General features: G+C 41.6%; 2 protein-coding genes across 4 annotated transcripts in view; both read left to right on the top strand.

Annotated features, from left to right (window-relative positions):
• The window catches only part of dachc (dachshund c), a 28,923-nt gene extending 28,130 nt beyond the window's left edge, over window positions 1-793 (top strand). For 2 of the 3 annotated variants that reach the window (XM_030070018.1, XM_030070020.1), the window contains exon 11: window positions 397-793. In XM_030070018.1, coding sequence (XP_029925878.1) covers window positions 397-434 — 38 coding nt within the window. In that variant the 3' untranslated portion in view covers window positions 435-793. The remainder of the gene's footprint in view (window positions 1-396) is intronic. The other variant, XM_030070017.1, reaches the window with a different exon arrangement.
• Window positions 794-4,376: 3,583 nt separating this feature from the next.
• Window positions 4,377-11,915, top strand: ubac2 (UBA domain containing 2). Its single transcript, XM_030070023.1, has 10 exons — window positions 4,377-4,574; window positions 5,090-5,214; window positions 5,739-5,858; window positions 6,138-6,244; window positions 6,648-6,771; window positions 6,888-6,935; window positions 7,038-7,146; window positions 7,578-7,720; window positions 8,406-8,552; window positions 10,221-11,915. Exons 1-10 carry the CDS (start codon window positions 4,544-4,546, stop codon window positions 10,326-10,328), a joined length of 1,062 nt encoding a protein of 353 aa, XP_029925883.1. The 5' UTR covers window positions 4,377-4,543; the 3' UTR covers window positions 10,329-11,915.
• The last annotated feature ends 1,632 nt before the right edge of the window (window positions 11,916-13,547 follow it).

Genomic DNA, 13,547 nt, shown 5'->3' with positions numbered 1-13,547 from the left:
CGCCAAAAACAGAGATCTGGGGCCAAAAACACTTTGAGCCAAGCCTCACACTTACTAATGATCTTTTATTAATGATCTTTGGTCAGCGCTGTATAGGACCCCGTCCAATATTTATGTTAATGAATTAACAGCATACAGCATTTTTTTTTTTTTTTTTTTTGCCCACTGGTGAGCTATAAGGGTCGCCCACCCCGCCTAAAGGAGCGAACACCCCGTCTAATTCCATTACAACTTATTTCAATAGTTTTAATGTCAAAATGTAGAGAGGTTTCTGTGGGAAGAACTGGCATTGAGTCTTGCTGATTTGTACAAAAGGAATTTCCACTCATGGATAATAATGCTTCTGTCTATCATGATGTGTGTGTTTATCAATCTGATTTTCTTTGTGTGTCGCAGAGGGCAGAGTGTTCCTGCAGACTTCCGGGATGTACTGAAGACAAGACGGATGGATGGAAGGATAGATGGGTAGGTGGCTAGAAAGAAGATTGGGAGAATATAGCGGTGGACAGAGGGATGAACATGCATCATTTATGAGACATACTGTACATCCGACAGGCATGCTCAGTCACACAAAGGCATCTCAGATGCACGTTGGTCTCCAGACACACAAACTTCCACTGTCAGACCAAGAGGACACCCCCACGCGTCAGGGGTGACATTTGAACTCTTCGCGTTCTCTTGTTTAATTTATTGCATTTATCACCAGATTCTGGCCGTAGTGGGAAAAAAAAAAAAAAACAGTACTTTATTCTTCTGATGTGTTTGATCGTGTTTCTTTCAATCAAGGTTTTTAGATCCTAGATGAAGATGACCATAGTTGTTTTTGTCAGTGCTGTATATCTGGACACAAGTCATGAACATAACTTGTAACAGAGTTGTGTATATATACTATATTCATCATTTTTGTTATTATTATCAGTAAAAAAAAACATAATGGCATGTTGTACAGTCAGTAAATGACTTGTATTGTGTATGGTATGCAGTAGTGCAGTTTGACAATACAATACAAACCCTTTTTATTCAAATGTCTCAGTCCTTCTTTCTTTATTTCACCAAGACCAGCCTGATATTTTCTCAATGCCTTGTCAGTGTGTTTTCTATTCATTTATTTTATTTGGAGGTCACTCCTTCAGTGTGTGAGGGTGTGTGAGGCTTTTATTGATTTTTGTCTCATACAACGACAAGAAATTCATTGGAACCATTTCATTTTACAGGTGACATGTACAGACGATTGTTTTCTGTGACCAACGATATTGTTCTGAATTTAATGATGAACCTGCAAGATAGATGTAATGTGTGTGTGTGTGTGTGTGTGTGTGTGTGTGTATGTGTGCACTCGTGCGCGTGCCTCTACATATGTAAGGATCGTTGCATTGATCCCTGCTCCATTTCCAAAAACATACACGTAAGTATTGACAGAGACAGAGATGTAAGCTGTCCTTTGGTAAAATATGTTGACGAAGCACTATCATTCTCTCTGACACACTCCTTTTTTAACAAGTTTCCCCCCGGGACAGAGAGGGGTGTGAGGCTCGCAATACAAAACTGGAGTCAGAGACCGGTTCAATAAGTATTACTGATGGATAGGAGGAATGCAGAGTAGGGGGGAAGACCAAGGAAAAAAACATTTTTGCTCATTAGAATCAAAAATTATAAGTTATGTATTTTAATTGCCCACCTAAAACTTACATTGTTGAGGATGGAATCAACTGCAATTTAAATAAAAGTCATAAATTTCAAGTATTTTTTTTTTTCTCAAAATAGATAGGTGGCTTGTTGGTATGAAGCTCTGCAATTGATGTGTTCACATTTAAGGCTGTTTAATGTATCTCAAACATTTATTTTTGCATATGAATGATATTTAAAAGTATTATAAATTAACATCTGCACTCTACAGGATATCCTGCTGGGTCAAAATCCAAGACCAGCAAGCACAACATGCGGTTTGAGATATGCAGAACTAGACCAGAGGTTCCCAAACTGATGCAGCGGGCCAAGTGATTAACCTGCAGTAAACTTAAGTGTGGGGCAATGAACCAAAAACGCAACCAAACACTCATTATATACATACTGTATGTTACAAGCAGATAGTATAACCTCCAAGGAAGCACAGCCTCAAGATACTTAGTTTTCTGAAATCCCTCAGGTGTAATTACAATGACTTCATATTGAAATTTCACATCACCCTGAAACCCTCTGATGTTCCAAAAATAAGTAAATAAAATCTTTGTGCAATGCCAAATTCTGCCCATGCAATCTTGTCAAGATGTGCAGTGTACCGTTTCCTGGACACAAGTAGATAAGCTTTGACTGACACAATACCTTTGTTGCAAACAGTTCTCCCCGAATGCAGAGTGGCTACTGAGCGAACGGGAATGATTCACATAAATAAATGTGTGAATGAGTCATCAGCTTTTCAGACGGCCACCTCAGACACGGACTTGACTAGAAAGGTTTGTGACTTCATTCAGCACTGCCTTACTCTTTCACGCTCTCTTGCATTTCTCTCTCTCTCTCTCTATCTCTATCTCTCTCTCTCTCTCACTCACGCACACACACACACACACACACACACACACACACACACACAAACATGTACACTCACAATCACCCAGTAGCATTGTCCTGCCGAGAGATGTGTAATGGAAAAGATAAATGGAGGATAAAGCTAAGGTGACAGGACTGAGCATGCATGTGTGCGTGTATGTATTTGCGTGTGTGTGTGTGTGTGTGTGTGTGTGTTCATGTGCATACGTGCGCATGTGTGTACTGCACAACAGACCAGCAAACCATCTGCTCATCTCCTCTTAATGAACAAAGCAAACAGCAGGAGTCAAGGCTGTCTCCAAATCTGGAGTCTCTTTATTGGTAAGCACACACGCATACACATTCACAACCACACACACACACACACACACACATCTCTGGCCTGTTTAATCTGATTAGCTTTGATTGAGAACAGGGGCAAAGCAACCTTTTTAGACCTTACTCCTACATCAGTGACAGAGAAGGTCTGAAACACAATTAGCAAGCTGTTCCTGAGCCCTGCTTTGCAGTCACATCTGACCACAGGCAGCCAAATAGACCTAATGGATGGGAACTAACCAATGAGAACTAACACGCTACTGCATCATTCTGTGGATGATGAGGAAATGCAACACTATTAGACAGCTGTTTCCCATATCTAGTCAAATGTACTTGGACGTAACATACGCGTTAGATCGGTTGGCGCAGGAGCAACAGCAGAACTGAATTTGCCATGAAGGTGCACACATTGTTCTAGGTGAACAGGACGAGCGGCCTGTACTGTAAGGCCAAGGCGAGGCTGCTGCACGGCATTCTGGGTCTCGAGGCGATACGACTCTGAGTGCACAACACCAGAGGACCATAAGGCTAAATATAATTAACACCTCTACCACTCTTGGAGAAAACTGACACCACTCATGTGCAAATCCTACCTATAAATCCATACTACATGCCTGGTAAATGTTGCGGGATGCCCTTCCTGACCATTTCAAAAATTTGAGGTAAATGACCAAAGAGTGTTAGACCGGTACTTCAAGTAGACGTTGGGATGTGCTGCGTGAGATGAGATGGCAGCAGGGTGGTATGGGGGGGCTTCTCTTCAAACAGATTCAGTTTCCGGTTCAGTTCCTCATGTTGACCAGTGTCTGCCCTGCTGGGGTGTCCATCAGCAAGGCACTGAATCCCTTCCAGCTGCAGGGTGCTGTTGTGTCGATGAGCCTGCGCTGACCCTCCTGATGTGCAGAGATCACAAACTCTGCACAAGCACACATCTTAATTATCATTATTATATTATTGTTATTCCTGACTTTATAATAATATAATATCACCTCCTTTCACCACTTCTATTTTTGTTGTGTTTGCCTATTGTTTTTAATTTTGTTACCCTGTTTCACATTTTGGTCAGATGTATTTATTGTCAGTTTATTGTTTTATTGTCTGTAAAGCATTTTGTAACTCTGTAGTTCAAGTGTTGCACAATGAGGTTAGTAGTATTATACGTAGTTGTAGTGGCATCACGATCAACCAAACACTGTGAAATGAATAAAACAAGAACTGATTTCTTAAGTAATTGAACAAAACAGGCTGCTTTGGTCCATGCTGAATCACGGGAATGTATTTCCATTCTTAAAAAAATGTTTTGAGGGTGAATATTCTCACATATATGTCACAGATTCTCTTTAAAGATATCTTAATCTCTTAAAAAAAAAAATCAGTAAACATTGTTTGTAAAGCGTCCTCATATTGCCCTCCGGAATAATTGAAAATAGAGGAACAGCGCCCCCAACAGGTCAAGTTTGTTAATACCATGCTCTTTTTTTCCAACTGAGGGAAGAGGAGCAGGAAGCGGAAGTGTGACTTTTGGACTTTTTCGGCTACTGTAGGAGATCCCCTTTCCCCAGTATTTCTAACCCTACAGCATGGATGTGCCCACCAAGTTTAGCTCGGTGTTTCACAGCTGTTTTCTCGGTGCCTTGGGATAAGCAGTCGTCTTGTTTCTGTAACTCATCTGGACACCATGTTCACCACCACCGGCTCTCGGGGCCTCTGTAAGTATCGCGGATCCGCCGTTAGACCACAGCCGGACTGTCGCAATCCTCCCACCGAGTCTCCCGGTAGTTACAGCGGCGGCGGCTAGCTCGGCTAACTAATGTTAGCATTGCACTGTCATTCATTTACTCGGGCCAGTATTACGGCATATGTGTCTGTCTCGGTTTAGTAATACACAGCTGCAGTTTAATCCCGCTTTTCAATTAGCTAATGTCACAGTATTAAATATATTCGTAGTTTGCCACAGCAGTATCGATACACCTTTTAACCTCTAAATCCGTTTGGTTGAACAGGTCATGTGGCTGCCCCGCCCATGTAAATACATTAACCTCCTCTCTCTTTACAGCACCTTATCAACACACGTCTGAGATAACAGCCAGGTTAACTAAAGCACCACTAGTCCACGAAACGACGACTGTCACCATTTCGTTGCTAACGTGACACCACAGTGCAAAAAGGGGCACACATTGTGTGACAGTTTGGTCGCTAAACTGTGTTGTGTTTTCATTCGCAGACAAGGCTCCTCTGTCCAAAGGCCTCCTGCTGGTGCTCAGCGGGCTCACTGTCATGCTTACTCTGCTGCCACGGTATCAAGAGCTCTTCATTTACAACCTGCATGCTATCACACAGCAGCACCAGGTAGGCCACCAGTCTGTGTGTGAGTGTGAGTGAGTGAGTGAGTGAGTGAGTGAGTGAGTGAGAGGAGAGGGATGGGAAGAGATCTAATGAAGATCTTATGTCTCCAGAAGTGTGTCCATAAAAGTGTGAGTTTGTTGTGGTGCGATCCTCCCCTGTATGATCTTGTCCTCCTGATGCTTTTTTTCTGAATGCCAGCACGTGGCAGTTTGGTTTTTTTCCTTTCATATTTCTTAAACCATGAGTTAAGACCTTTCCTGAATCACCAGGATCCACTTGTAGTTTTTTCTTACATCCATTCCACCACGGAGCGCAAAAAAGAGCAAAGACTAAAGAGAAGAGAAGTTTTAAACGATTAACTTTTATTGTGTTGGGTCTGAAATAGGACAAAATGAGATTATAGTAGCAGTATTGAGGCATGATCTGCAGGTTATGCCCATTAATTTTTCCTAGTGACAAACATTAAAACTGCCAAAACACATTGTGGGTGCTGTGTAACTCTCTTAATGCTTTCCCTCTTGTTGTAGGTGTGGAGGATGGTTTGTGGAAGGCTGATTTGTCTGGACCTGAAGGACACCTTCTGTAGCAGCCTGCTCATCTACAACTTCCGCATCTTTGAGAGGAGGTTCGGTACCAGGAAGTTTGCTGTGAGTACACAACCCCAGATCGATGAATAAAGCACTGATCGAACGACTGGCTGAAAGACTCGTTGCTGTCACATTATCACTTCTTACAGTGTTTTCCAAAACCATGTCTGATATGTGGATTTAATGTGTCCTACCACAGCTGCTGAACTGCTGAGTGCTACAATATCAGTGACTAACATGGATGTCATGTTTGAAAAATCACACTGTTGTTCGAAAACCAGAGAAAGACACGGTTTTAATTCAGATTATTCCATTGTACGGCATCTTCCTGTCTTCCAGTCCTTCCTGCTGGGCACCTGGTTTCTGTCTGCACTGATGGACGTCCTGCTGGCCCAGGCTTTCCACTTTCTGTTTGACTATGAGGTGGAGGAGCTGCCCGCAGGACTGTGAGTAGCCACGTTATGCTATAAATGATGCATCTTTGAACAAGGAATAGCTTTGTCACTTCAATCGCAAGTGACTGTTTCACATCCGGTCCTTCAAAGAGCCTGTCATTTTGTTCCTTTGTTGTTATTTTGTAAAACAAATATTATTAATGCTACACATCACCAAGAGACTCAGATTATTTTTCAGCATTCACACCTTCACATGTCAGCCTGTAACCATATGAATTCATGAATGATACTATTAATGTTAAGTGAGAAACACTGTTGCTCTTAGGTTATGGAGTTCTTTATATTAACCACACTGTTAAAAATTCTGTATTTTCAAGTTTGAGGTAATCATCATCAGTCTGATTTTTAAAAAAGAAAATTCCTCCCCATCCGTCTTCCCTCTCTTGTCTCGTAGGTTGTCTCCAGTCTTCTCTTTGTTTGTGCCTTTCTATCTGACAATCCCGAGGATGCCAGTCACACAGATTCTCGGCCACATCCCCATCACAAGCAAGTCTCTGGTCTACATAGTAGGACTACAGGTAAGTCCCTGTGTAATTGTCTTAATGTGTACGTGTCCATGTATGGATCTTTGAATGAGTCTTTTTGTTGTCCCACTCTGATCCTCTCTTTTCTCTTTCCTGCTGTTGTGTTCCAGTTGCTGACCTCCAGTCCCTTCATGTGGCTTATAGCTCTCAGTGGACTGGTGAGTAGCTAAATTCTGGTCTGGGCAGCCAGGAAAATACTGATTTCTGTCTGTTTTACCACACTATATAGCCCATGTTCGTTTTTTTAATGTGCCTTTCAGATCTCGGGTGGGCTCTACCACTGTAATGTCTTCAAGCTGCAGCGGCTCCTCTTTATGCCCGCCTGGTTGTCTCGTATCGGGCGGTACATGCTGGAGCCCCTCTTCTCAGGTTAGTATTACTGCTGGCAACATATCTGCACCAACTCTGTGCAGATATTTTCACAGTAGCCGTTGCGGTTTCAGACTGTTAGACAGTTTCAAAAGCTATAATCTGTCCACTGTCTAAATGAAAGACAGTGATACATTCCAAGCTTAATATCATGCAACCCATAGTAAAGAATGCAATGAATGAAGCACCCTAGTGTCTTGACTGTTCTTTTTACAATAGTATCATCATGTAATGCTCCCTCCTTGAAACTTTTGGGGAAAAAACAAAACTAAATAGTTTTTTTTTTTTTATTTAAAAAAAAAAACAAAAAAACAAAAAAACAACAACTCTTTTTTTTCACCCAGCCTGTCTGTTAAAAGTTAATCATTATCACTTGCAATGTTCATTTTTATTTTGTCTCTCCATGTCATTTACACCTCTCTGTCCCTCAGGCCCCCAGCCCAGTGGTGAGACCCCCTTGGGGATGGGTGCCACTCTGGACATCCAGAGGCAGCAGAGGATGGAGCTGCTGGACCAGCAGCTGCTGCTGGCCCAATACAACGAGGCCAGGAGGCACGCCAGACATCAGCCACAGGTAGGCACACAGATGGACACACAGTCTCTCTGACTCACTGACACATACGCGGTGTCCAAAACAACCACCTACATTAAATACCAGTAGAAGTCAAGACTTGTTGGCCACACTGACTTTGTAACTCTGTGGAGGCAGTAATAGTTGAATTATCTGGTTATGTAAAGTCTTTGCTTTTTACCTATTGTCAAATTTTGCCTGTGTTGACCACAGTACTTTGGCTGCAGGCAAAACTATGGCTCTATGTCAAACAGGCTGTCACACAGACTACACAGAGCAGCAGTGTATACAGCAATGCAAACTTTGGTTGTTGATTCTGCTCTGATGGTTAACTAGCCTAATGTTGCTTTAGTAGAAATGTAACTTCATTGTCATGTGGTGACACAAAGCCAATATCACACCACCACAAAGAAAAAAGAAGACTGAGACACAAATAATCCATTTTGTAAGTGTTTACAACTCCAAATCTGCTAATTTTTAATTGAGTGGCTAATACATTACCTGTTTCCATGCATGAAATGGCATTTAAAATTTAGTGAGAGTGCCATGTCACCATAAAAATCAGTCATGTTTTCCAATAGGAATTCTTCTTTGCAGGTTAATTTTGGACACTGCACACATACAAACTACTTTTTATTCACAAACATGAACAATACCTGACTCTGTCTCCTTGTCTGTGTGTGTCCAGGCTGGTTTGTTAGACTGGGCCAGGTTGTTTCCCTCGCTGAGACACCGAGGACAGAACCGACCCCCTGCACAGCCCCGCCCACAGGGTCAGACACAGCCCCCCCCTCAGCCTCCACTGCTGGACAACTCTCCTGTTGCAGAGGAGCAGGTGGGTGTGCACTGCTGTGTTAGTGAGAGCACAGTCATTCTGTCCAGTGGTAGTTCTTTTTCACCTGTGAAATTGGTTTCCTTTTAGTGATTTTGGTCAGTTCATGAATTTGTTTTGCATGGACATGAATGAACGAGGTGGGGGAAATGTTTCGGAGCAAGTACATAAGGTCACTGATAAAATCGCTTCGCTCTGGCTGTGCCATTATTTCCCACTGGAAATAGCAGAAATGCCCACGTTGGAGGCAGTGCTTCATGTAGTGTGTTGCGCTGCTTGAAACTGAGTCACTGTGCTCACAGCAGGGCTCAGCATTAGCAAGGACTTTACGATACAAAACGTGTCATTGGGCAACATATGAATTGTATCAAGATACATGGCAATACAGAATAGGACTGTGCAGTATGGACAAAATCATCTATCATGATATGGATAGTTTTGTATAGTGGTACTGGTATATATCATTGCATATTATGTATTTGTAAATTTGTTTAAAAAAAACAAAAAGAAAAAAAAAGCTTGTCTATACAAAACAACCACACAAGTCATGCCTATTTTCTGTGAGCTAAATAGAAATAAAATGCATTTTCTCTTTTCTCATTTTATTTGGAAGTGACATTGAACAAAACCGAGGTTGTCATTTGCTTGCAGCATGCGCCCTCTCTCCTGCTCGCATCTTTTGGCTGTCCCTGTCCTACCTCTCATGGCTCTTTTTGCAGGAGGTAGAGGAGGTTTGTTGTGTTCAAGGCTGACATGGGAACCAGTCTGCAGTGTAGTGTTTTCTAGTCGGTGTCAGATTTCATATATCCAAACAATGTCCAAACGACAGCACTACCCCCCTTGTCAGGTACAAGTTCCTCATCTTGTCCTGTTCTGTATCGGAGTGTTGCGGGGAGTTTTACTCTCTGTTTGTTTGTTATTTGAGCCCATGTGTTGTAACTGTGTATGCAAGACAACTAGGAGCTCCGAATCACTGACGCAAAATACTGCCCTAAAATGGCCTTAGAAACAATATAGGAAAATCTCTATCCATAGAAAACTACTACATAACAGCATGGCAGTCTAATAAAATATAAGATACATTAGCCTATATGATAAATGGACAATGTACACTTTATTAAAACACAATCAGCAGGATCTGCTACTGATCTAACACAGTGCACTAAAATCAGTTGAAAAAGAAAAGCATGGATGAAACATTTTGACAGGAGGGACAAGAGAATCGATACATTATTGTGAAAAATAATACTGTAATACTCATCTGTATTGATCCCCCCCACACACACACACAACTATAACTCCAAGTAGAAACTTGGAGTTATAGTTGTGTGGCCAGCTGACAGTTTAGAGGAGGAATTTATCACAGCAGTTGCTCTTGTTACTTAGTAGTTATTTTACATTTATACATTTCCTTGTACAAATGCAAAATAATCTGGGTCCGGTGGTTTAGAAACAATGGTTTGGTGTTTTTATATCCCTTGCCTTCTTCCTGCCGTGCCACACTTCTGTGATGATGCATCGGCCACCTACGCCTGACTTCACACAGTGCTGGATGCTTGTCATGTGTGGGCGCACTTAAAGATTCCCAGGTGATGATCTGTCTGTGGCTACTATGCTGGCTGATGTCTCTCTCCCTCTCTCTCTTTCTCTGATATTCTCTCTCTCTCCCAGGTTGCCAGGTTAGTGGAAATGGGTTTCTCCAGGATTGATGCCCTAGAGGCTCTGAGAGCTTCAAACAATGACATCAACATGGCAACCAACTTCCTCTTGCAACACTGAGAGCTCAGTGAGGAACATGGAGAGGTAGATGAAGATACAGAGAGGAGGGGCAGAGGGCCAACCATAGAGAACGAGAAAATGCTGGTGTGAGAGAAAGACAGTGAAGGATGAAGACAAGGGGAGAAGACAAAATGGTGTTGGTACAGAACATCCGAAAGGCGTATTTCCCTGCTGACTGGAGCAGTGACCCAATCTGAACTGACCCTGCTGGCACTGTGATTGCTCAGTAGGTGTGAAGCACAAAGAAGTTTGAAGAAGTTTGCGTCATAGCTTGGCATTGCAGTGCGAAACAGGCCTCGTTGCTCTGAGCCGACGAGTTTGACCCTAAAACTCCAAAGGGTTTTTCTACAAGAAACCAAACAGGCCAGAGATCCCAGAAGACAGAGGAATTTCTCCAAAAACAAATCGGACACCGAAGCACAGGAATCAGAGAGCCCATATTCCCATCACCCTATGGATACCAACTCATACCTATATGAAGTAGAATATTAATGTAGCCCACTGTCACACGCTATGCTTCTACTCCTAACATGGCTACAGTGGAACCAGCGTCTTTCATGACGTCAGTGAGGAAGAGGACTTATTTATTTGTTACCAGGTTTTCATTTCACGATGGACAAGGCAATGAGCTTTCTTTATAGAATGATCATCCTCAGGGTCATCCACTCCAGGAAAGTATTTTTCTTTCTTTCATCTACACTGTAATGAAGGATAAGGGGAACACACAGAGGACGATGGAAGAGGCAGGCGGCACGGCTGGGTGTAATTCCAGCGGTCTCAACATAGCCCCAGCATTAATAAGCAGTGAATCTATGAAGATGCCGATGTACCACTTTAGCAGAAATATGACGCTGCTTTGTCATGTCGTCAGTGAGCTCAACCGTGGCATTTCTTTTACCCTGCAAGCCTGTCATTGTTAATGGAGATGGGACAAGGCTGTTTGGGGTGACATAGGACAGGTGGGCTATCTCAGGGTTAGTGGGGCGACTACTTCTCTTAAGGACCATGATGCTTTCAGCTCAACACGTGTTGCACACACACAGACGTACAGTGGGCCTACTACCCTAGGCCTTGGAAGAGGTCATGTTTCACACACAGCAAGCCCTCAACTTTCATGTTTCATCATCCTCGCTGACAGACACACACACACTCCTTAAGGTTTTATTTGTTGGAACTGAACTGAGTCAAGTCCTTTTCTGCCAGCACACAAATGTCATGTCATGTCATGAATCATCTGAAGTTTTAAGAGTCAAATGATATGCAACCCCAGGACAAGAGAGAAATATGGAGACTGTGCAGCGTACAGTAACTACTTTGTGTATATTAACATATATATGTGCAAGAGAAGTAATGTGTGCAACCACAATGTATTGATATTCAAAGACAGATGTTTTATATTTTGTGCATAATATTGATGATAATATATGACAACTGATTTGAGTCTGCCGTTTGTGTGTATGTTATAAAGAGTGATTACATTAAGTACATGGGTGTGATGAAGCAGCTGCTGCATGGACAACTTTCCTCTCATGAGCTGTAGTAAATCTTGATTGAGCTGTGGAATAAACCAATTTGCTGACTAATTTAGATTTGTGCTTCACAGAAAGAATATTTGTTATGACAGGCAAGTAACAAGAATTAATATTTGACCTGTATGTAATATTGTTTGGGAAATATTTTGACTAAATAGTTTTTGTTAAACGAAACCAAAGAGGTTTTGGTAGTGAAGTCAGACTTTTGCACCACACTATAAATAGTTTCACAGGCCTATAGGAATTAAAATGAAAACTAATGTTTGGAAGCCATGAGTAATAATATTTGGGAATTCTTTTTTTGTACTGGTTGCATAAGAAAACTAAATGCAACAACCTTAAGATGGTCACTTAAGGCCCTATAGGTGTTTGCATAGTTTTCCTCTATTAAATGTAAGTGGGTGGATTAGTAAGAGATTCTTTAGCTGCCTTTCCCTTAAAGAGAGGAAAATATATCCCTCTTTATCTCTGCACAACTGGTATTGCTGTTTTAGCTTGCTTTTTTTCTTCTTCTCACGAGGTCTTCCCCTGATCCCTCTATAAAATGGGTTGTAAGAAAGCACTCCACTACATAATTAATGTTGCCCAAACACTGGGATAATTCATGCCCTGTTGAAATCCTTGCTCTCTCAACTCTCGGTAACATTGTTTATGCGCTTCAGAGTGCTGAATTTGCAGTCACTGAATGCATTGCGGAGGACAGTCCAGGTTATGTTGCATTAGAGCTATTTAGCCCCAAGCAATATAAGCATTAAGATTTCATTTCTGCACATTATTTTGTTAATTAGGAATGCATGTCAAATTAGAGGTGATGCAGTGTTTAGTACCTAATACAAATATGCCACTTGGCGTACATTGTACTGTCCCACTAGAAGCTCCCAGTGTAGCTGCAAGTTACCTCAAGGATACTTTATTCAGCATTTAAATGAACAATTTGTTCCCAAACTGCTGCACTAAGCTCTTTTCTGTTGTTACAAAGAACTGGAGAATATTTCTCAAAGGAAGTCCTTTTTCAAATTTAAAGTTCTTGCAAAAACACACTGAGCACAATATTCATTTACTCAACATATTAGTCATACTGTGTACTTGTAACATACGTGTCAATATGTGAAATGAATCTATGGTGTGACAACAATTTCAGAAAACCTAACCAAACAAGATATTCGGATTTCATTTTCACACCAGCACTTCTCAAATATTTATTTGAATCAGTTCAAAATGATGTATTCTTGAATAAGAGTACCACCTGAGAAAAGTAACTCATCGTTTTATTTTTTGATAAAGTTCTTAGTAGTGGACCCCCACTGTATGTTGTGTAGATGTTAACAATTGTTATATACAGTAAGTTGTGTTTACAAGCATCATTGGTTGTTGACTTGGTATCGCCACAACGATGATTGGGAAACCTCCTGCAGTGCAGCTGTTCAACACATGATGGTGCTCTTGTACCAAGTCACAAGGTGTGATTCTGTTCAAGGCAGTATGCTAATTCACAACTGATTGGAAATGTGAGTCATGCCCTGAAAATGTAAGTAAGACTGTGCACAATGCTGCCTGAATTGATAACAGTAGAAAACAGCCCAAAGTCAAGGCTTGTGCTTGAGTGCAGTGCCGAAAAACAAATTTGTGCATAAAGTATTTTCATTTTCTCTCAAATGCGACTTAGCTACATTCTGTGTAATATTAC

Source organism: Myripristis murdjan, chromosome 15, assembly GCF_902150065.1.
Source record: "Myripristis murdjan chromosome 15, fMyrMur1.1, whole genome shotgun sequence".
In the NCBI taxonomy this organism is placed as follows: Eukaryota; Metazoa; Chordata; class Actinopteri; order Holocentriformes; family Holocentridae; genus Myripristis; species Myripristis murdjan.
The sequence above is the reverse complement of the archived record's forward strand: the minus strand, read 5'-3'. Positions and strand labels throughout refer to the sequence as shown.